The following is a 23460-nucleotide window of genomic DNA, read 5'->3' on the forward strand; positions in this document are numbered from 1 at the left end:
ATTCTCCCTTTAAAAATCTAATTAATAGTAATAAAATACTAAAATTGTAATTTTAAAATTTTGCTAAAGATATTTAGCTACTTTGATATGTTTGTATTTAAAAAAGGGAACGTTATAATATACATGTGAGGAGTTTAGAGTTTGAAAACCTTCAAAACCAATTTCTCTATTTCCTTCAACTCTCAAACAATGAAGATACATTTCAAAGCTATTTTCCCCTTTCCCTTAAAAAAATAATACTTCTGAACTTAGGCTAAATATTATGTTTGACTTAATTCAACACATAACCATAAAAAGTCTCTTTTTAGACACGTCAGTATTCTGTAAAAAATTAACATCTTAATTGTACAAAAAAATAAAAATAACATCTTAATGAAAATGAGGATAGTTTTGAGAAAAAAGTAATAAACTAATAACCATATCATCAAAAAATAGATACAATTCAAATACCAAATAGCATGAAAAGATTATCCAATATGTAAGATATAATCTATTCTTCTAATAATACGAAGAAAAAAAGATGTTAATAAAATTTCCAAAAGCGCTAAAACGAAAATTGAAAATCATTAATACCCTCCTCCCAGACTCAGTATTTTATTTGTATTGTGTCGCCTCTCTCACTCCATAAACCTCTCTCTCATTCTCTCTCTCTCTCTTTCTCTCTCTCTCTCTCTCTCTCTCTCTCTCTATTTGTCTCTTTCTCGCTCTAAATCCTCAAATTCCGAAGCCACAATGAAACGCCGTGATCTTTGAAATCTCTTTGGAGCCAACCGATTCGTCGCTTAGGTTTCTTTGAATTTCCTTCCACATTGGTAACTTACTAACTTTTCGCGTTTCATTTTTAATCTGATCATTCTATTTCTTTTTCTTTACCTTCTATCTAATTTACACGAAAATCTGATTCTATTTCTTTTGGCTGTTTTTCTTGCAGGGAATTCATCATTGACTTCATCTTCACTGTAACCGTAAGGTTTTTGTTTTTTAGTTTGGATTAAATAGGGTTTTAAGCGTTTTGTGTTCATTTCGGTTTACTCTTTAGCTTTCTAGAACTCAGGGTTTTTGTGAGAAATGAGAGAGGGTTTGAGATCTCGAACTCGACTGGGGAAGGATTCTGGTGCTGGAGGAGTTGTGGAAAGGGGTGGATTGGAAAAGGAGAGTTTTGATTTGAATGTTGAGGGTTCTTCGGTGCCGCAGGAAGAGGCATTGAACTCAACGACTGAGAAGAAGGATGAGGTTGACTGTGCGGTGGAAAAATTTGATTTGAATGAAAGTCCTGGTGGGAATGCTGACTTAACTGAGGATGTGAATGATAAGGGTTGTAGTAGTCTTGGTGGTAGGGGTAGTGTTAGAGAAGCTGATGTTGAGGCAGAGGTGGATAAAAATGAAGCGAACGAGAAGGGTTGTTGTAGTGGCGAGGGTAGCTTTATAAAAGCTGATGTTGAGACAGAGGTGAATAAAAAGGAAGGTTCAAATGATAGTGTGTTGATTGGCGGTCGAGTGTTGCGCTCAAGGTCTAAGAGGGCACTCTCTCTCTATTTGTCTCTTTCTCGCTCTAAATCCTCAAATTCCGAAGCCACAATGAAACGCCGTGATCTTTGAAATCTCTTTGGAGCCAACCGATTCGTCGCTTAGGTTTCTTTGAATTTCCTTCCACATTGGTAACTTACTAACTTTTCGCGTTTCATTTTTAATCTGATCATTCTATTTCTTTTTCTTTACCTTCTATCTAATTTACACGAAAATCTGATTCTATTTCTTTTGGCTGTTTTTCTTGCAGGGAATTCATCATTGACTTCATCTTCACTGTAACCGTAAGGTTTTTGTTTTTTAGTTTGGATTAAATAGGGTTTTAAGCGTTTTGTGTTCATTTCGGTTTACTCTTTAGCTTTCTAGAACTCAGGGTTTTTGTGAGAAATGAGAGAGGGTTTGAGATCTCGAACTCGACTGGGGAAGGATTCTGGTGCTGGAGGAGTTGTGGAAAGGGGTGGATTGGAAAAGGAGAGTTTTGATTTGAATGTTGAGGGTTCTTCGGTGCCGCAGGAAGAGGCATTGAACTCAACGACTGAGAAGAAGGATGAGGTTGACTGTGCGGTGGAAAAATTTGATTTGAATGAAAGTCCTGGTGGGAATGCTGACTTAACTGAGGATGTGAATGATAAGGGTTGTAGTAGTCTTGGTGGTAGGGGTAGTGTTAGAGAAGCTGATGTTGAGGCAGAGGTGGATAAAAATGAAGCGAACGAGAAGGGTTGTTGTAGTGGCGAGGGTAGCTTTATAAAAGCTGATGTTGAGACAGAGGTGAATAAAAAGGAAGGTTCAAATGATAGTGTGTTGATTGGCGGTCGAGTGTTGCGCTCAAGGTCTAAGAGGGCAGATGATAATAAATCTTGTAATAGGGAGAATAGTGGTGCCCTTCATGGTGAAACTAATGAAAGCAGTGTGCTTGAGAGGATAGAATCTACGAAGGAATATGATGAAGCTGATGAGTATGTCAGTGATGGTCATGTGAATGAAAAGGATAAGCTAAAAAGGAAAGGGCACAAGAGGAATTTGAAAAGGAAGCGTGGTAGACCTCCCAAAATAAAGTTGGAAGAGGAAGCTCAATTTGTTGACCAGTTGCCATGTAAGCGTGGGAGGCCTCCTATAATAAGGTTGAACGAGCAAGGCCAATCAGTTGATCAATTGACACATAAGCGTGGAAGACCTCCCAAGGCTGGCATTCAAAACCAGTTCCTAAAAGTGGTGCATAGTAGAAAAGGAAAGGTGGTTTTTCGAAAAGGTAAAAAAGGTTTAACTGCCAGATATAGTGCAACTGTGAATGCAATTTCTGGTACACACTCAGGGAGAGCTTCTGAGAGAGAGTTAGAAAAGAAGGGTTTTTCTCCAGTCAAGAAGAATAAATTTGTGAAGGTTTTGAATACTGAGAACAATGGAGTAGCCTCACCGGTGACATCAAATGCAGTGAAAGCCCCTGTTGGTGGTAAAAGTTTAAGAAACAAAGCAAAACAGTTGGTGAGGGAACAAATAATGGAAAGGCTCTCAGCTGCAGGCTGGACAGTTGATTATAGACAAAGGAGTGGAAGAGATTACCGTGATGCGGTGTATGTTAGTCTAGATGGAAAGACACACTGGTCAATCACTTTGGCCTACAATAGGCTTAAAAACCACTACGAAGCTGGTGATGGTGAAGGTAAGGTGTACGGATCAGGTTTCAAATTTACTCCAATACCAGAAAAGGATTACCAAATACTAACCAAGGTAGTCAACAAGGAAAGAAATGATAAAAATAAACCAAGGCCAAAGGGCGGGAATGGCGAAGAGACTGTTGATAGAGTCAATAAAAAATTGAAAAAAGAAAGACTGGGTTCTGGTGCAGGCAAGGGTAAAATTAAAAGGAAACGGTCACTTCATGAGGAGGGCAGTACGGCACCTAGCAGGATGTCAATTATGGCCAGGGATCATAAGCGACACAAAACGCAAAACAAGAAGCGATGTGCTCCATTGGTTCGCAATGCAGAGGAGGAGATAGATTCTGAAACTGATGGCTATGTACCTTACAATGGAAAGCGAACCGTGCTTGCCTGGATGATTGATTTGGGAACGATTGTGCAAAACCAGAAGGTTCATTATATGCAAAATAGAAGGGGGTTTTCACCAACGCAGGGTAGGATCACAGGTGATGGCATTCATTGTGGTTGCTGTAATGAAATAGTAACGATTTCAGACTTTGAGGCTCATGCAGGAAGCAAACTCTCAGACCCACTTAAAAATATATATATTGAGGGTGGAATTTCTCTCTTACAATGCATGCTAGATTCATGGGACAAGCAAGATGAATTTGAACGTAAAGGTTTTCATTTTGTTGATACTGCGGGTGAAGATCCAAACGATGATACATGTGGTGTCTGTGGAGATGGTGGAGACCTGATCTGTTGTGATGGTTGCCCATCGACATTCCATCAAAGCTGCCTGGATATAAACGTATGTATCTTGATGAATCAACATAACTTTATAATTAATCTTAATGGAAGTCCCTTGTGTTTCATTTTGTTCTGAACTGTTCAGTTTCAATGGCCATTGTCCCATTATGGATACTCAATATTCCACCAAACTTTGTGCTAATTTTATTGGCTTTTTATCATCACCTGTGTCTTCTTTCTTTTTGCTTCTGGGTTGTCTTGTATTATATATTTTTCTATAGAAGGTTGCCTGGTATGTTTTTGACAGCTTAATTGAGCATAAACTGTGGTTGCCTTTCAGTTATTATCCGGCATAAAAAATTGTTTCTGTTCTTGGATTAGGACATTCACTAACTTAGAAAGACCTATATATCAGCTGCTGATAAGTGATAACAATAAGTTTATTATTGGAAAACTTGTGATGGATTTGATCTCTGAGTTTCTGGATAATATCGTGAGAAGTAATGAGGAGATCTTATTGTTATGTCTATACTCTAATAGTCACATGTATCCATGGTTTAGCAAGCTGCATATGAAAAATAGTGCAAATTAATGTTTATATTGGAAAATAAAACATCTCTTTTCTGCTTACAGAAGTTCCCATCTGGTGACTGGCACTGCATTTATTGTTGCTGCAAATTTTGTGGGTTGGCTGGAGGAAGTTCAAACCAAAAGGACATCAATGGTGGTTTTACCGTGTCTACATTATTGACATGCCACTTATGCCAGGAAAAATGTATTTCCTTTGCATACATATTCTTTGTTAATTAAATAACAATTCTCAAGCAGAGTTAGCTTATTTCCCAAATTTCTATATTTTGCAGATCATAGATCCTGTACTGAGGCAAATGTTGCCATGACCGATGATTCTAAAGATCCCATTTTTTGTGGAAGCAAATGTGACCAGGTACGATGTATTTATTCAAGTTCTTAAATCTTGATCACTGTGTGAGAATTTTGTTCGCCGGATTTGATTTGTTGATGCTTAAGTTACTTACTAGTTAGTTGAGTTATGCTAAATGTTTGACTTGCAATAGTAGCTAAACTTTTAATGTTTTGGTCTTTCCTGCTTTTATGTGTGAAGTTTTATGTAATACAAAGAAGCTTTTAATCTGATATTGTTTTGTCATATGCGTAAGTAGCATCATCAATGTCTTTTTTCTCAATTAAGATATGATACACATTACTAAACTGTTTTTCCCTTGTTTTGTAAAATCTATTTTTCCAGATTAAATTTTATGTTCTTTTTTTTCTTGAGATTCAGTTTGCCTGTTTCATGTAAAAGAGTGCCCTGCATGAAAATAAATATTAATCTAGATTTTAATCTTCTAATATCTGAGAAATGTAGCTGAGACTAGATCTAGGATTTAAACAATAGGTTCTAGACCCATCAGGTGCATGCTGGTTAATTATCAACAGAGGAGATGCATGCATTTTTTACTGTGATTAGACCATAAAATTTTCAGCTGTTGATTTTTAACGTGCGTTGAGTTGGCAATGTATCTGCACTGTGAATTTGCTGATACTTGTATTTTCTTCATTACTATCAATAATTAAAATTTATGCTTGAATTAAGAGTACTACATCATAATGCAATAATTAAAATTTGTTCAACAAGGTTTCTTTCATTTTATTCAGTATGTGGTCCACATTAAAAGTCATTCTTATTGACGCCATTGCTCAATCTGTAGATGTTTTTCTTGTCACTATAATTAAACTATTTTTTTCCTTCTCATCTCAGTTATCTGAGAGACTCGAAATGCTTCTTGGGGTTAAACATGAAATTGAAGATGGGTTTTCCTGGTCTTTTATTCGGCGGTCAGATGTTGGTTTTGATGCTTCTAAGATAAAACCTGAGATAGTTCAATGTAATTCCAAGCTAGCTGTTGCATTAACAATAATGGATGAGTGCTTCATGCCATATATTGATCATAGAAGCGGGACAAACCTGATTCACAGTATTCTATATAATTGTGGGTAAGGTCACATGGCCCTTTTCTTATATGCCCTTTTAACCACTTTTCAAGAGGTGGACCACATTTTGAGTTGTGCTAATAATTTGTCCCTGACAGCAGGGTTTTTATTTTCTAAAATACAGTGACATATGATCTCTTGCAACTTTTGAGTTGAGATGGAGTGTGATAATTAAAAGACTATCTTAGGATTGTGAATGAAAGATTGGACAACTTTAGTGAGTCTAATAGCTTGTTTCTTTAAGATTTTGGTAAACTGCAAATATGCTAAAGTGTCAGGAAACACAAAGCACTACTGGAAACTGCATGTTTTTTAAAATAAAATATTTCTCAATAGCATCAGCAATAAGTTCATCTGGAAAGTGCTTATTTCATATGTATGCAGCCACTTCTCTAAAGATGATGGCTGTCTTGCAGTGGCTGCCTTCATATGTTGGAATTTAACAAATGTTATGACAATATAATCTCACTTTTATAAAGTATAATACTTTGAGCAAAATTTCCTTTGTAGACTGGACCAACTGGCAGACGCAGATTTACACAATTTATAGTTTTAACTTTGGATGCTGGAGAGTGGCAGTATGCATGTCAGGAGCAGTTTCTGCTTTGTGGGATTATAGACTATTCCTTTTTTGTCACAATAGAAATTTCTTAGGGCACAAATATTTTCTTGGATCCCCCCAATTTTCCTGTGGTTTAACTACCTGAGCATTGAGGTTCTCTTGCAAGAGTTGACTTATATATAATTATACCGGATGTAGCCCTTTGGTTTTGAGTTGAGATATATTTGCATATTAAAGTGGCAACTTGTGATCTGCAATGGTGATACTATAGTAGTTTGGAGTTCAAATATATTTGCAGATTAAAATTCAGATATATTTATATTCTTATTATCTTTGTCAGATCGAACTTCAAACGGCTTAACTGTAGTGGATTTGTTACTGCAATTCTAGAGAGAGGTGATGAGGTCATATCTGCAGCAACTATCAGGTAAATCTTCAAATAAATGTTAGATTTGGTTATGAAGGCTTTTATGCAGTTTATAAGGTGTCACTAATTAGTATATGTGCGGAGTTGGTACTTGATTCAGTTACCGTCATTCTTTTTATAAAAAGGGATATTCTAATATAGGTTAATCCTCACTAAGATGTAATTACTATGATCTTTATGATCGTAAGTTAATATGATCTTTATATGATTGTATATGGATTAATAAAAACCATCAGTTTGTTGTATCTGGGCTGTACTATCTCACAGAACCTCCATAATGTGAGACCGACATCCTGTTGGTAGGATATTACCTGATTTGCTGCTTAGAAATATGCCCTTTGTGAGTTAACTTATTCACCTGTCCTAAGATATCATAACCATTTTGTCCCTCTGTTGTCCTATGACTAAGACACATCCACCATACTTTGTGAAATTCCTTTTTTGTTGATGGAAGGGTGACACTTTGGTTCTGATAACTTGAGTTTTTTATTTGTCAAATAGGATCCATGGAAACCAACTAGCAGAGATGCCATTTATTGGGACCCGCTATATGTATAGGCGACAAGGAATGTGCCGCCGACTTCTAAATGCCATCGAATGTGTAAGTTCAGAATTGTTATTAGTTGTCTCTTCAGTTTTAGCTGGACAAACTTTGACTAATAATTGGTCCTTATTTTGTGTAATACTCGTCAGAACTATTTTCAAATTTTTAGGTCATCGTTCTTTAAGTTGTATTGTTTGCCTTTATCCCCCTCCCCCCGGCCTAATGTTGGTTCTGTCACATTATGCAAAAACAAATATCGCTGATCTGTGCTATATTACCTTAAGTTAGGGATACTATTTTAGGCTTTTAGCTAGTTTTGGAAACATTGGACATTTTACATGAGGAGCTTAATTAATATCTTCAATTTAGTCCAACAAGTGAACTGATTTTTTTGCTTTCATTTCTAGGAAGTGGAGAAAATTCTAGTAGTTTTTAATAAGTGCTATACATTTTCTTTTCAATTGTGAGCTTCGGTGCAACAATAAGGTTGCTTGCCTTGTGATGTGGAAACAACCTCTTTGCTTGCGAGAGTAAGGCTGTGTACATCTACCCTCCCTCCGACTCACTAGGTGGAAGCCTCGTGCGTTGGGCCGCCCTTATTTTTTTTTTCTTCACATTTTTATTTTCTTCTTACATGTAGTGTTTTGGATGACAGTCAAAAGGAGTTTTAGCTAAGGGCCCAGACTAGATTATTAGTCTTTATCATAGGACAGAATTATATGTTTGTAAATTTTAGTTGTACTTCTGAAGAATGACCTTTTTGTTTTGTTGACCTCAAAATTTATGTTTCTTTGACTGTTACCAGGCACTGAGCTCTTTAAATGTTGATTTATTGGTCATACCAGCCATCTCAGAACTCATAGAAACTTGGACGTCTGTTTTTGGGTTTGAACCACTTGACTTGACAAGCAAGAAATTAATAAATAATAAGAATCTTGTGGTATTCCCTCATGTAGATATGTTACAGAAAAAGATACACAGCCATAAATTAGCTGGTGAGAATCTGATTCCTTTAGAAGGTACATTTTCCAAGACACTTGGTGGTCCTCTTATGCTATCCTTTTTGTTTCCCTGATAATTTGAACTTAGTCTTTGCACAATGCACTTTGTTGCAGTTTCTAATATTCAGAAGAGTCATACAATACACAAGGTAGCTAATTTTTGTGATGGGGCAGGCTCATCTGGATCTGACTTGATCAATTTTGCTGGGATCCCTCCCTCTAATGCATGTCAGATAAATGAATCTGGTTATCAGCCCCCTGAGGGATCATTGAACGAGGCACTCGACATCACTAGCAACACTATAGATCATGATACATCTCCAGATGATGTCACATGTCCAGCTGTATGTCAGGCAATTGATGAAAATATGGCAGTGGAAGCTGCAGATGCCCATGATTATGCGAGTGATACTTGTTACCGAGCTCAAGACAAGAGTATCAGTTATAATTGTACCAGACCGTACCATGATCAGAAGTCCATAGATTTAGATAGCCAATCAAATAAGTGTTGTATTACTTGTGAGGAAAAGCAATGTCTCAGCGTGTCTCATATTAACACTGAAGCTGCTGAAGGACATTATGTTCATACTACAGAATCAAAAGATTCTGCTGACATTATTCTCCATGGTTCACATAAGATGTCTGACAGCTGTGAACTGAAAAGCAAAAACGATTGTGTTCAGCCGTACTTCACAGGATCAGAAGTACAAGCTGTGAATGATTGTGCTTCTCATTGTAGACCCGACACCAACAATGATTGTGCCGCCAGTGAAGCAGTTCTTATAAAAGATGTCACAAAGAACTTTACTGAAGATCTGCCTGCGGCAAATTGTGAAAAAGGTTTGAGTATGGTTAGTGTGTCAGATGTGAATGAAGCAAACATATGTTCAGTCAAAGCACCTAATCTCCAGACAAACATAAACCCTGAATATTGCCAATCCATAGTGGTATCTTCAGGTTTTTGTGAGAAGATTGTTGATGGTGTCAAGGAGAGGAATGAAGCACCCAGTGTAGCTGAGGTCAATTTCCTTGTTGCTGATAAAGGCATGGTTCCTGATAATAAGCTTGGTATCGCAGGGTCTTCAGAGTTAGAAGAGCCTGATTTGCAGCTTGATCAAACGGCACAGAGCAACCCTCCATCATTGTGTAGCCCAAACACTGCTTCTGGCATGTGCCCTCATTGGGCATCTACTGACAGTACTTCGTGTGGTAGTACGGAGGCAATAGTTTTGTCAAACCAAGCCATGTAATTTGTGTTCCATTTATAGCTATATAAGTAGGTTACCTGTCGAGGGTATTCATTGACATAGGGATATCTTGCAATGCGTTTTAGAAGGTCACAGATATCATGAACCATTGGTCTTGTACTTAAGGAGGTGCAGCTACTTATTTGATGAGATTTGTCTTTGTAGCAAAGAATTCTGAAAATGTTTCTCAAGAAAGGTGGTTATTAGAGTAGGGCCTGGCTCCAATTTTTGGGGATGGTGTGGTTGAGGGGAACAACCCCATAAAGGGTGGGTCATTGTGATGTAAATGGAGTTGAAGAATGCTTTTGTTATAAAGAGCTTTTATTTTCTTTCACTTTTAGTCGTTGCTGGTTCTATATTAATTGGAGCATTGACGCCTTAAGTAACAATAAATCTCATTTCGATGAACGATTGAAAAGCAATATATGATTTTCTAGTGTTGTAAAACACCAAAGCTCCTATTTTATTAGTATTAAACGTATGAAATCAAAGTTTAGTACTAACATGTGTCTTCTTTTTGGGTATGACTCTTAAAACTATATTGTTTATTGAGATTATCACTTAGTGGAGTTGAAAAGCAATATGGTCACGAGATAAACAAATTTATCGTTATCATTATGTTCGAACGCTTTGTCCTCTATAATATGGTTAGTATGTATTTAAAAAATGCTATGACCTTTTTTTATTTTCTGGCGCTCAATTCAGGAACTGTGTCTTTATGGAAAAACAAAAAAGTAAAAAAAGAAAGAGAAAATAACAAAATTAAAAACAGTGAGTGAATCTCTTGGTGCGTGACTTCTCCTACTAAAAAAATAAGAATGGAGAGATAGAAAACGATGGGCAAGGGGCACAATATTAAGATTCCTTTATTCTGTCTGTTTCTCAATTCTTATTTAATTAATATGTATTTTGCCTTTTTTTGAGCTATTCCTTGTCTTGATGCAACGATTCTGTGCAATCAAAACACGATTAAGTGCTTCGGTTTTGTACTTGTTTATTGACATGGACATTTCACTGTCCATCAACAATTGTACTAATTAATTATTCACATCCAATCATCCAATCAATTTAATATAATAATATAATTAACTTCACTTATTTATATGATAGAGATTTAATAAACTTTTATATTGATTATTGACTATATATCACAATTTTCACATTTTATCCTAGTTTAGAATAGATTATGTATGACGTCAAGGATATATAAGCTGGTTTTCTTTATATATTATATTGATCACTTTATTTAGAGAATGGGTCATCTCCATTGTGGGGAGGATCCAATACTTAATAAGATTGAGATATGTGGATTTTAGAAAAAATTGATGGTGCAGATTTTAAAACATTTTTAGTCAAAAAAATATTATAAATGATGAAATAAATTTGGGCCTTACATTCCTGTACTGGACCCTCTACGGATTATGCCAACCCCTTTATTTCATGCCATAGAACAAAAACTAGCATTGTTAGATAAGGGGGGTGAGATTAGCAATTTGCACTCCCTAAGATAGTGATAGATACAAGGAGAGAAGAGGATGAATCAGGGTATTCAATCTTTTTATGCAACCAAATTAACTTATAATCGCAACATAATCTCTACCATATACACAAAGGGTTAAGGTGAATTAATGAAGCAGAAAAATAACATTAATAAATGAGAGCAACAATTTACATTCATGAAACTTGAACACTCATCAATGAAATAAGGAGATCAGAGAAAGCAGTTAGAATGAATTTGTGAGTGGTCTTTGGATTCAAAGCAAGATAAGAAAGTAGAAGTTGGTGTAACACATTCCAATTGGTGTTAACATCCATGAGTTCAGGACGCGCCTCCACCATTTCTTGCATGGATCGCCGGAAATCCAAGTAAGGATCCGATGAGTAAGTTGGTACCGCCACACTTTCCTTGAATAACAACACCTTCTTCTTCTTCTTATTCTTATTCTTATTATTATTCTCACCCACTAAAGATGATGAAGTAGTGTATTCAATGAGTGAGTTGGAGTGACCAGGTGAAGAGAAAAAGAAGCGTTGTGAGGCCAAAGCAGTTGCTAAATCAGCGGTCATTGCTTCAGGTTCATGTTCATAGAGAGAGTTGAAGTTCTTCATCAATGGTGAGGTTGGACATGGAGGGTTTTCATCATAATCATTATGTGAAGAAGTAGTGTTAATAGTGGCAGTAGGGTTTGTTGTTGATTCTGATTCTGCTGCATTGAACTTTGAGAAACAGTGTTTGAACATATTTTGTGTTAGTAGAATAATATGAGGCTAAGAAAATGATGAACATGCATGCCAAGATATATGGTATTGCTTTATGATGAAGGTATTTTAGGACCCTTTTGCTTCAACCAATCTTTGTCACTTGTAAATACGGAACTGAACACTAACTAAAGTACTCAACCACATTTATCTTTGCCTACATTTTTATTATATTCATGAAAATAATAGTATTATATATCTCATCGATATTCGGTACATGAATGCGTAAAAGATTACTATATACCGAAACTGTTTGGGCTTTCAGTGTATCTTTGTTTGGGATGAAAGCAATGTGCACATGGAAATTAAGGGAAATGACTAAGAAGCAACAAACAGAAGCAAAAGATGATGAACCAATAAAAAACTCTTGAAGTGGTATTATATTGTTAGTTGGATTATATGAATTGAATAATAATGAAAACACTCACGGAAATAACAATACTATTATTTTAATAATGAAGGGTGCTGCATGATTTAAATCTACATAAATGCAGTCATACTACTGTCCCATGACTAATTGAGCAAGTTAAGGGTATTCTTTTTCTGTTGGTGGAGTTGTGAACTTGAGTCTCCATGTTGAATTTGGGTAATTGTTAGCTATGAACTGTTTTAGGTGATATTTGTAAGAAGAGATTCTGACATTCAAGTATATATTTATGAATGTATTTTTAGAAAGAGAAAGTATACTGAAAATATATATCATTACTTTATGAGACGACATGATCTTGCCTTTTTTAGTCTATTAGAGTGATAATCATGTACATTTAGACTACTTTATGGAATGGGTAACATGAGGATGTCCTTCTCATGAGACGTGTTTTTGTCTTTGATGTGAACGAAAGTTTTCTGACATAGCGGATGCTGATTTGATCATGTCTTGTTGTTGTCATACTTTTATCTTGTTAGGTCAACCTTCCGAACATAACAAACAATCGTATAAGTTCGATCTTGTTTATCCGATAATTCATCTTAATCCTAATGGTTGACAGATGTTAAGCAATCTTGAAAATAAGATGGAACAAAGGGAAATACTATAAGTTATATCTTGTTTAATACTCTACTACATTAATTTTAGTTACATTAATTTATATTATCTACATTGAGTATCAATAAATTTGTTAAAAATGACATTTTCCTAAAATAAAAGCATTAAAAGGAAGAAGGATTCAAATAGTATGTGATAAATTATATTAGATATATAGGAGTTGGAATAGTCATGGACTCATGGTTGGTCCACTTCGTGCATAGATCCGCAATAAAGTAATCACAAAGGAAAGTGATGTATCATACGGCTTTCCATTTCATTATTCATGCAAGATATCAACAAGGACTAGTCCTAAATTGGGTCCACTCACACCTACTTCCTTTTTGCCTTAAAAATACTTTAGATATATTACTATTTTAATATTTTTTTATTAATTCTTAACTCAATATAAAACTTTGTAAACAAATCCTTAAATCAATAATAACAAAAAAAAATTTGTTACTTTATGAAAACATTCGTTTTAAAGCAACAACCAAATTTAAGCTAAATTTCTAATGTATGAGTTTAATACCCAGTTATTAAATTATCCACACTCATCTTTAACTACTATTGATACAATGACTAAGTATAAATCTATATACTAATAGTATATAAATATTACACACTTATACTTATAAAAGACTTCTTTGAGGTTAGTTTCTACTTTGTTAACAAAATTTGTATAAAAAGACAACAAAATTTAGGGAAAAGAGAAATATACACCCATTTGTTTGAATAGGAGTGGATTTCAAATGAGGACTCAGTCAAAATCATGTTGCTGTTTTTATTAATAGGGTTCTTTCAGTGTTATCCCTTAACAAAAGGAAACAAACAGAATGGGAAAAAAGGAATCTAAGTAGTAGCAAATCCTTTTATATCGTCCTTGCTTGGCCCAGTTCTTTTCTCTGCAATTTCCATATGAGATATAACATGGCCCCTACTCCAATATTGCATTATTAATGTACGTATTACTGTGTTCATTGGATTGGAAGAAGCATAATCCGCCCTCAGGATGGGATCACATGTCTCCATTTATGTCTCATTTAGTATCCCAAACTAATGAAAAATTCCACTCATTTAAAAAGAAAAATTATAAAAACAGAAATTAATATTTTAATATTATTTTGTGAAGTTTGATTGGTTCAAGACATGATGAGAGTAAAATTATGGGACAAGTGATCCTTGTACCCTTGGAAACCCTACTCAATCACAAGGACAACTAAAGATGTTAGGAGTCCCACATTGAGTAGAATAGTAAATTCAATGTGGTACTTAAGTCATGAGACTCTCCCACCTAATAGACAAGTTTTTTGGGTTAGATTCTATTCATGAGCTTAAATCTTAACATAAGGCCAGGTGCTAGCTTCTAAGTTCTAACACATGTATATGTCTTGTTCTTTTGAAGCTATATGGTTAAGTTCAAATGTTCCACGAGTAAGTTTGTGTACATAGGAATTATATTTGATGTGACTCAAATTTACCTTATGTTTTTTGAAGGAAATTTATTTTATGTTTGAAGTAAATAAGTTTGTGTACATAAAAAGTTAATTACATTAAAAATCTAAATTCAATTTCACTCATTCTAACGCTTTATATAGCATACAGGCTATATGGGTGGATTTATATGGGGTGGTGGAAGCTATAAGGATGGTCCACTCAACCTTACCATTATCACGGGCTTCAAAGGAAGCACAAGATTGGGGCATTTAATTTAGTTAAATGAAGAAAAAAGAAACATAACCGATAATATAAGAATTTTTTACATTATTACTGCATTATTCATTATTCATTTTTAAATTTTAATTATTATTAACTCTTAAATAAAAATAATACAAATTAAATAAATTGTGAATGATATACTGATTGTGTATAAAACTTTACACAATCGGTGTTACACTCTTTGTTAATGGATATGGAAACATTTTGCTTCACTTTCCATCCAGGATTTCTTCCCATTGATTCTGGTAACCAACACATAACATCATAGATTCATATTTTATGGCATACAGTGAGAAAAATAGCCATATAGCTCAAAGTTTGTTAGCCTTCTTAACCACTATAATATCATTTTCATTAAGTAACGCACCAAGGTAAATGCTCCATAGGCCCGAATTTATTTATTTATTTATCAATAGAATCGTTTTCTAGAATTATTTAACAAGAGTTTAGACTTTAGATATTTGGAGTGGAGAGACGGAAGGGTTATGGATAGAGATTATTTGTCCCAAACTGTATGTCCTACTCTATATTTCAAGCTATTTAGAGTACTACTTTTTATTAGCTTTTGTTTTTAAAAAAATTCTTTTAAACACATGTCAATATATGATTAGTTTGGAGCGAGAAGTGTGACAAACAGATAATCCAAATTCGAAGGGTTAGACCTACACATGTTGTATAAGGGTGGTATTAAAGGGTGGGCCGATCCAACCATAAATCCTCTAAAGCAATGGCTTTAGGTCCGGATAGGCCCCAAAATTTGTTTAGTAATAACTTTTAAATGTGAGTGTATGATGATTGACTATTAGTGCTAGCAATCAGGTGATGAGTTCAATATTTTTCTTAAGGTCTAATCTGATTAAGGTGATAAAAGTAGTCATTGTGGAAGAAAAGCCAAAAATGACTTACAATAATGAATTGTCATCAAAATCAGATTCATTTTATCATATTTTTTCACTTGTCTCCTTTAGTCATTGAAAACAATATTTTAGGCAAAAATGCCTCATTCTAGGTTTTGTTTCATGCCTTGACATACATTGTGTACCTAGTCTTTTTGAAAGGTGAGTTTTTGAAGAAAATAAAAGTCCAGATATGATATAAAATTAGCACAAATATAATTCATAACTATCAAATCTTCTCATTTTTTTTATTCTCTTCCAAAACTAAATTTACAAAACAAATCCAAAAAACCAAACAAATCCAAAAAACTAAGTCAACCAAGTAGGTAACTTGAGTCTGTCCAAAACAACAATCAACTTCCAAATCATATGATAAGGTTCAATACTAGATTAATCCAAGTCCATTTTCTCATTTCATTGTATCTTTGTCAAATTAAATTTTTTCCGTGTCAAATTATATTATCTTTTCCTCAACATTTGCTTCTCCGAAGGATCTTATAGCTCTACTTCTCACCCACCCACAAGTTAAGTTATGGGTTTGATTTGTTAAAAGAAATTGTTAAACTCAGGTTATTGAGAAATGTTAATCATCGTCCTTAGATTAGTTCTCTTAGAGAATGATTTAAGGAGTACATAAAACTAAAGATATTAAATAAAAAATATTAGTCTTTTATTGCATTCATTATATAGTGTACTCTAAAGTTATCAATATATATTGTGCAATTTCTTAATATGTACCCAAAATTTAATGCACTTTCACTACTTGATTGTGTGGACATGATTTCTTATATTATTTAATTCAAAAATAAATAAAAATTTGGTCCTTCATTTTTTCTCTCTTCCAAATGTCAACTTTTGTAGAATGGTAAAATACACAAAAAGAGGATGAGTATGGAATAAAGTGTATAACTTAAAAACTATAAATAAAAAAGACAAACATGTTAATCAAACTTAGTAGTAGCTTCATATTATTATTTTTAAAAACAAAAAACGTCTGCTGCAGCCATTGATCTATTAGAATTTGGGTCTTCAAATATGACACTTATGCTGCATGCAAATATTATACTACATTGCACAAGAGCATACAACCATAAACCCAGTACATAAAAAACATAGTAATAGCTATTATTAATGCATGAAACTGATGAAAGCATTAGTTGAAATGTAAAGTAGCACACGTTCATTTGTTTTGATTAAGCGTAGCTGCTGCGGCCACCGATGCAGCTACACCACCAGGGGTTGTTCTCATGTTGGGTTTGTTTCTAATCTCTGCACCAATCACTCCTTCTGCATCCTCTTTCGTAACTGCCTTATCAGATGCCAGCTTCTCCCTTGCATCCTACATTTATATACACACATGCATGCAATATTCTTAAGTAATAATAATGCTATTCTGATTTCATGAGTAAGACTGAGTACATCTATCTTTCTCGTAATCATCTTATACTGTATAGAAAACAACTTACAGTTAAGACATCAGAGAGTGTAGTCTTTTCTGTAAAAGGTAGAATGCGAGTGTTCTTAGTAGCAGCTGATTGTGCTATTGCGCCCAACCCACCAGCCTCAGTTTCATTCTTTCCGGTGGCTCTCATCTCAGCAGCTTGAATAGCAGCAGCATCACTCATATCTAATGGCTTATCACCTGCACTTGTCAACGCTGAAGCTTCAAGCGCTTCTCCAATTGTCACAGCATCTTCATCAAGAGCTGAACCTGGATTATTCATTGTTATATTTGGTTCCACAAACTGCCCCACCACTTCTTTCCCCACACACTCCGTGATCACACGGTTGTTACCAACCTTGGTCTCCGACACGCTCATGCCTTGGTCTCTCGCAACATTAGAGATGTCGTCACGGTTGATGAGACCGGCGGTGACGTTGACAGCGGCAGCGGATTGCATGACTGCGGCGGGGCCACCTCTTTGGGTTGTTCCTAAGGCTTGGTTTTCGGTTGCTTGCATCATAGCTGCTTCTTTTGGCGTGATGGGTTTGGATGCTAACTCGTCGGAGACATTGAAAACGTCGCCGTATTTGATTGGCTCTTGTTGAGGTCTATGTAGCTGTTCCTGGCTCATTATTCTACCGGAACTTTCACAAATATCACAGTCTCTAAGAAACCCGGTTTTAGAATTTATTGAATGTGCTTGGAATGGATTAAGTAGCGTGAATTGGAGTTGGATATATATTATGAGAAAAGAAGAATTGAGTTTAACGCGTGTCAGCAAGGAAGAATAAGAACTGACATGTGGTGTTGAAGCACCAAAGAGAATGACACATGGTATAGCAATGTTATTGTACAATGTATCAAATAAAGAATTAAGAATAAGAACATGAAAATTAAGTAGAAACAGAATGTAATTACTTATAGAGAATTATGGATTTAAGGAGCTAGGTGGTTCTAGAGCTAAGCATAAATTACACGTAAGTCTTCTCCACATGTTTCTTTTCTGCACCTTCCACCGAATGGTCAGAAGTAGAATAGAGACTAATCACTTATTTAAGTGCCAATATACTTGGAGAGTTGGAGCATTCTAAAATATTAACAAGGTCCTTATAAATAAGGGTTCATTTAAAATTCATCCCTAAATTTTAATGCTCCAAGTGCACACAAACTTAGTAACACCTTGTTATAGATAGTTCAACTAAAAAAACTACTGAATTCAAGTATACTGAACTCCAATTAAATTGACGAAAATCAGTCAAAATAAGAAAATGCAAATACTGGTGAGAACTGGTTAGACTATTGTATTTTATTACTCACAATTTTTTCTTGATATTAATTTTTAGTGTAAGGACTAATCTTTTTCGATATGTGTAATTGTTTTTTCACAACAAAAGTTACTTACCATTAAGCTAATGTTTAATTCATAAAACTTCTTATTTTTTGAAACAACATATCAATCATTTATACATCACAAATAATAATAGTTGTATTTATAAATTTATTATATTTATTGGAAGTATATAACTAGAAAAATATCAATTAAACTGTAGTCTAATTTACTAGTTGAAATGTTAGTCTAGTGTCGTACTAGATTAATGATTAAACATTCAATGGGACAACCAAAAAGATTAATTGTTTTATAATACCCTTCTCTTATTTGTGATTTTACACATGAAGTAAAACATTTTAGTTTTTTTATGGATCCTTTTTATTACATTTTTGATAGTATCATACTAATTAAAGAAGATTATTGATATTATTAGTATCCTTAATTTTGTCAAAGAATTAAGCCTGGACAACTAGACCTTCAACCCATAATCAATTGCAAGAGGGGAATTCTATAGTTTTCCTAAATTACTTCATTTTGTCAACGACAATAACTCTCTTCCGTCTGAAGTCAACGTCAACATGTTCGTCCTTATCAACGACAATGAACATGGCATTAAGTCGAGTTAGATGTTTCTTAGTGAAGGGTTGGGTTTGTTAAAAGATCCCACCAGGCCTAGTCGGAGGCCCACTCAGCATCTCAACCCTAGTAGAATTTAAATATTGATGTTGTTTTTACCCTTTCAAAAGGCAAACATGTTACTCTAAGAGCACTCACACATCTTACTCTAAGAACACTACCATCATTATTTTTAAGGTTGTTCTTAATAAAATAAGAATATTTTTATTCTGTTATTCATTGTAGTATTCTTAAAATACACAATCTAGGAATAAATACAAACATATTCATAAATATCAAAATATCCATAAACATAAAAAATCTAGAATCATTACAAAAAAAATTAAAATTTTGCAGAAACGAAAATAAATAAAAAATCGAAGAACCACAACTTGTCTCCCTTGAACAAAAATTCCACCGATTACATGTATGTGAACAAAAAAATTTATTTTTTATTTATAATTGATTTCTAATATTTATAATAAATTATAACAATTTTTAATTTATTAATAAATAAGTAATTATTTTTAATATTCTACTATATTTATTGTAAAATATAATAGTGTGGGGTATGTTGTTAGACCCAAATAAGAATAAGAATGATGTTTGTCATCGTCGGGACAAAATAAATTTTGTTCTTATTTTATGTGAAGTTATGATAAATTATAAAATAAAATATGAGACTCAAATAAGAATGGAAATGTTATTCTCTATTCTAAATATTCTAATGTTTTAAGACTGGCTAAATCCCAAATATATTAAAATATTAAGTGTTTAATTTTTGTGACAAATACTTCTTAACATTTTGTAAGAGATATTTACATATTTTAAAAGGGTTATTTTCTTACCCTTCTATATAGTGAGGATACTCTTACTTAAACTAAAGAAAAAGCTACAAGTAGACATTTTTTAACACAAATTATATGACATGATTGTTTTGTCACCAATATTTTTGATGTGTGATGGAACTCAGAGATATAGCTTTGCGTTGGGAAACGTGGGTGTGCATGCCTTTGAATAAAGCATAAAAAGACGAATTTAAAGGACAGGTTTTGCCATAGACCATAGTACTCCCACCATGCGAGCAAAGCAAGGAACCACTTTACCACTCAATCAACGTTTTCGCTATTAGTAACGGTAACTCATATATCACATTCATATGTATACAAAAACCGGCACCAGTAGGTAAACAACTAAACCTTTTATTCCACTTCATCACTCTTCTGTTGTTTTCTGTTGACCCTCGTTTCAGATCTACACTTCATTATTACTCACTCCACTTTCCTGCTTCCACAATAAATATATAATAAAAGAAGCACTAGTACTATCACACACTTTCATCCTTCATTTCTGAGGTAAAAAAAATTACCCCTCTTCATTTTTTCAGAAATTGTTTATACCCATGCTTGAAAAGTTTCTGTTTTTTGTTTTGTTTTATTATTTATCTTATTTATGTTGGTGTTATATTCATTTCTGTATTTTTTTTCAGTGTGTGCTAGTTTTTGTGGTTTCTCTGAATCAGCGAGATCTTATCATTGGTGAAGTTTTGATTTTTGTAGTTTGTTTCTGAATCTGAAACCTCGTACTAGTGAGTTGTTGTTTGTAGCAGTGGATCTAGTTTATTACACCTTCTAATCCCAATAACACTACTTGGGTAGCTATGGAGACTCTTGTTCTTGTTGAGCAGCATAAGAACCACTACTATAGCAGCAGATCTAAGCCACAGGGTCATGCTAGATTTGGTTCTTCACCTTCCAAGGAGTTTAGAGGTATCAATTGTAGGACTTTTATGACCACAACAGGTATATTACCAAACCCTTTGCATTCTCCTAGTTCCCCTAAATCACCATCACCTACTACTCCTGCAAATAACAAAACTTTTGGGAAAACTACCCCTGTGACAACCCCAATTCCTATTAATGCTAAAGCTTTTAGAAAAGAGAAAACTTTCCCTGAAGATGTTTTGCTTTCTGAGTTATGGGCTGGACCTACTTACTCAAATTCACCACCACCTAGTTCCTTGCCAATTCCGAAGTTTTCTGTTACGCCAAGGAGGACCGTGTCGCTTGAATTACCTGGCCCCTCATCCCCGGAGATTGAGATATGCGCGGAGGCGAAGTCTGTGCCACCATCCCCAGGCAGGGAGCATTGTCCTTCTACCAGAGATCTGTTTGTCAATGCTGATTCTGCTACAAAGACCCTTCGTCGCATTCTCAATCTAAACATCAATGATGAGTGAAACAGAAGGAGCACCCGGCTCTTGTAAATAAAGTCCTTTTAATGAAACTTGTGTAGTTTTAGATGTGTATAGAGACCAAATAAAATTTGTAGTCTGAGTTGGTTTGAGGTTGAGTAGCTTTTACTAGTGGTGATGCCCTTGACAATTGTGGCTGTGTTGGGTCAACAATCTTCGGATTTTGGAGACGGTAACTGGGTATGTTTACTTGAGGAATCTATTCAGAGCAGGGTTTGCTATTATAAGTCTTTACGACTTGATAAGAGCTTCCATGTAATGGTTGGGAAGCAGAATGATGATACTAACAGGTAGCTGCGGCATGGAATAGACTTAGTTGACTGCATCTTAATCTACCGAACCTAAAGAAAGTTGCAACCAAGTTGAATCCTAACTTTCTGATATATAATTCTAACCATTATCTCATAGAATGGTTAACTTTCTCTTAATCCAACATAGGATATAGTGCCCTTGCATTAGATTTCAGTAGTATGTGCATACTGTAGAATCTTGCACTTGCAAAAACCCTTAGTGTACCTGTTTGTTCTTTTTTCTTCCCTTCTTACCATCATCTTCAATATTCCTATCCTAATTTGTTTTCCTTTCTTTCTTTGCCTAACATTTAATACTGTGCATTACTGTTATTTTAGTCTCCTATATTATCTGCTGTTACTGGTTACTACTTTCCTACCACTCCATATTCTCTTTGCCCCTTCCATCTCTTCTGTTTTTTTGAAAGAAAAGTTGGAAGGTATTTGGTAAAGTCTTTGTTAGCATCTGCTTCAGTTTTATAGGATCAACCCATTCCATGTCACACTACCTGCCCCTGATGTTTTTCATTTCTGGTACTGGTAATACTTCTTTCCTTAGTCCTACTCTTCATCTCGCGTCCCTTCCACGGAGAATGTTGACCGTGCTCCGCCAAATTTCAAGGTAATATCGTGCTTGATGGCTGCTTAAATGCTTATGCTATATCCTTTTCTTTGTGAATTGCACTTACTGATGTTTTTTCCCCTCCAATGTGTGAATCAGGGAGGCAAAACTTGCAAGTTAGCTTTTCTATATGAAGTCTCTTGCGGCTCGTAAATTTGTCTGTGTTTCTTTGTTTCTGCTTCAGTAACAAGTGAAGCTTGTTTGGTTTGCTGAAATAAAATGTTAGTTACTATTATCTATGCACCATGTTTTATCTGGATCAATACTTGTTCTCTTTATTAATTTATATTCTTGTCTGACTATGATGAACTTATGTATTTGATGTTGATGTAGAAGAAAAAAACATGTTACAGTGGTATTCATATTAATAGCATTTTTTTTGTTTCATATTTATTGTTTAGGGAATCAAAATACTATTTAGTTAAACGTTTTAGTATAATGCATCACATGTATGGGCCTTAACTGCTAAACCTATAGTTCATCATTAAGGTTCTGTCTTTGATTTATGGACTCTCATTTTTCATTAATAAAACAGAATATAACGAATGCTGCTTTTTCTTTTGCTAAACTCTAATTTCAAGTACAAGAATAACACTATCACCAATTTCGAATAAAATAACTTGTATTTTCGTCTTTAAGTCCTTAGTCCAATTTTTTAGCAAATAACTTAAAATTTGGATAATCCTCAATTCTAAACATTAGAACTTTATCACATGACTACATATACACTACTGTCTTTGAGATGATGGAATATGAATAAGAGTGTAATATTTATGTACTGTTATACGTTTTTTCTTTCTCTGAGAATAATCAGAAGCTGAAAATAATATAATTCAGGAATTATCTTTATAATCTACATTGTGTAATTTTATATTATAATGAGATGTCTAGTATATGAGAGTGATCTTGGATCTAAAGTTCCAAACTATAAGAAGTTGATTATTGTGGTGTTTAGGATCCAAATTATAACTTATTCTACATAATTTAAAATCAATGTGAACTTAGTCATGTTTGTTTTTTAAATACAAATGGTGAACCCTACGGTTGCAACTAATTGGGTTCTTGCATTAAAAATGCAATTCAATTCAGTTTCTTTGATAATGGTCCATCTATTTAAGACTTTTTGTTGACTATGCCTTATCATGAGAAATTATTAATACCTCCATTATTTTAAATTGTATTTTTAGTAAATCAGATTTGTTTCTCTTTTATGTATCCCTCTAAAAAAATGAAGCATAACACATCACTATAAAAACTGATTCTTGTGGTGTTTTATTTTTTGTGTGACTTGATTAT

The 23460-nt window shown here is 34.3% G+C and overlaps 4 protein-coding genes across 11 annotated transcripts; 2 read left to right on the forward strand and 2 right to left on the reverse strand.

Annotated features, from left to right (window-relative positions):
• Positions 652-10051, forward strand: LOC109346644. 6 transcript variants are annotated; one of them, XM_019586315.1, is made up of 10 exons: positions 652-812; positions 932-1511; positions 2358-3978; positions 4551-4692; positions 4781-4863; positions 5698-5933; positions 6833-6919; positions 7421-7520; positions 8269-8482; positions 8579-10051. In XM_019586315.1, exons 2-10 carry the CDS (start codon positions 1069-1071, stop codon positions 9712-9714), a joined length of 4062 nt encoding a protein of 1353 aa, XP_019441860.1. In that variant the 5' UTR covers positions 652-812; positions 932-1068; the 3' UTR covers positions 9715-10051. The 6 variants fall into 6 exon arrangements, with proteins under 6 accessions (XP_019441860.1, XP_019441863.1, XP_019441864.1 ...); XM_019586318.1 differs by lacking the exons at positions 652-812; positions 932-1511 and adding an exon at positions 1531-1658 and having other exon boundaries at positions 1778-3978; positions 8579-9377; positions 9462-10051; XM_019586319.1 differs by lacking the exons at positions 652-812; positions 932-1511 and adding an exon at positions 1531-1658 and having other exon boundaries at positions 1778-3978; positions 8579-8873; positions 8979-10051.
• On the reverse strand, positions 11343-12373 carry LOC109344902 (transcription repressor OFP12-like). Its single transcript, XM_019583627.1, has one exon. The coding sequence runs from the start codon at positions 11950-11952 to the stop codon at positions 11386-11388; it is 567 nt and encodes a 188-aa protein (XP_019439172.1). The 5' UTR covers positions 11953-12373; the 3' UTR covers positions 11343-11385.
• On the reverse strand, positions 16603-17786 carry LOC109346646 (late embryogenesis abundant protein D-34-like). Its single transcript, XM_019586321.1, has 2 exons — positions 17076-17786; positions 16603-16948 (listed from the first exon to the last, which is right to left on the reverse strand). Exons 1-2 carry the CDS (start codon positions 17682-17684, stop codon positions 16790-16792), a joined length of 768 nt encoding a protein of 255 aa, XP_019441866.1. The 5' UTR covers positions 17685-17786; the 3' UTR covers positions 16603-16789.
• Positions 20212-22493, forward strand: LOC109346647 (pollen-specific leucine-rich repeat extensin-like protein 4). 3 transcript variants are annotated; one of them, XM_019586322.1, is made up of 3 exons: positions 20212-20353; positions 20488-22164; positions 22264-22493. In XM_019586322.1, exon 2 carries the CDS (start codon positions 20659-20661, stop codon positions 21235-21237), a length of 579 nt encoding a protein of 192 aa, XP_019441867.1. In that variant the 5' UTR covers positions 20212-20353; positions 20488-20658; the 3' UTR covers positions 21238-22164; positions 22264-22493. The 3 variants fall into 3 exon arrangements, with proteins under 3 accessions (XP_019441867.1, XP_019441868.1, XP_019441869.1); XM_019586323.1 differs by having other exon boundaries at positions 20521-22164; XM_019586324.1 differs by having other exon boundaries at positions 20608-22164.

Source organism: Lupinus angustifolius, chromosome LG04 (genome assembly GCF_001865875.1).
Source record: "Lupinus angustifolius cultivar Tanjil chromosome LG04, LupAngTanjil_v1.0, whole genome shotgun sequence".
Taxonomy (NCBI): domain Eukaryota; kingdom Viridiplantae; phylum Streptophyta; class Magnoliopsida; order Fabales; family Fabaceae; genus Lupinus; species Lupinus angustifolius.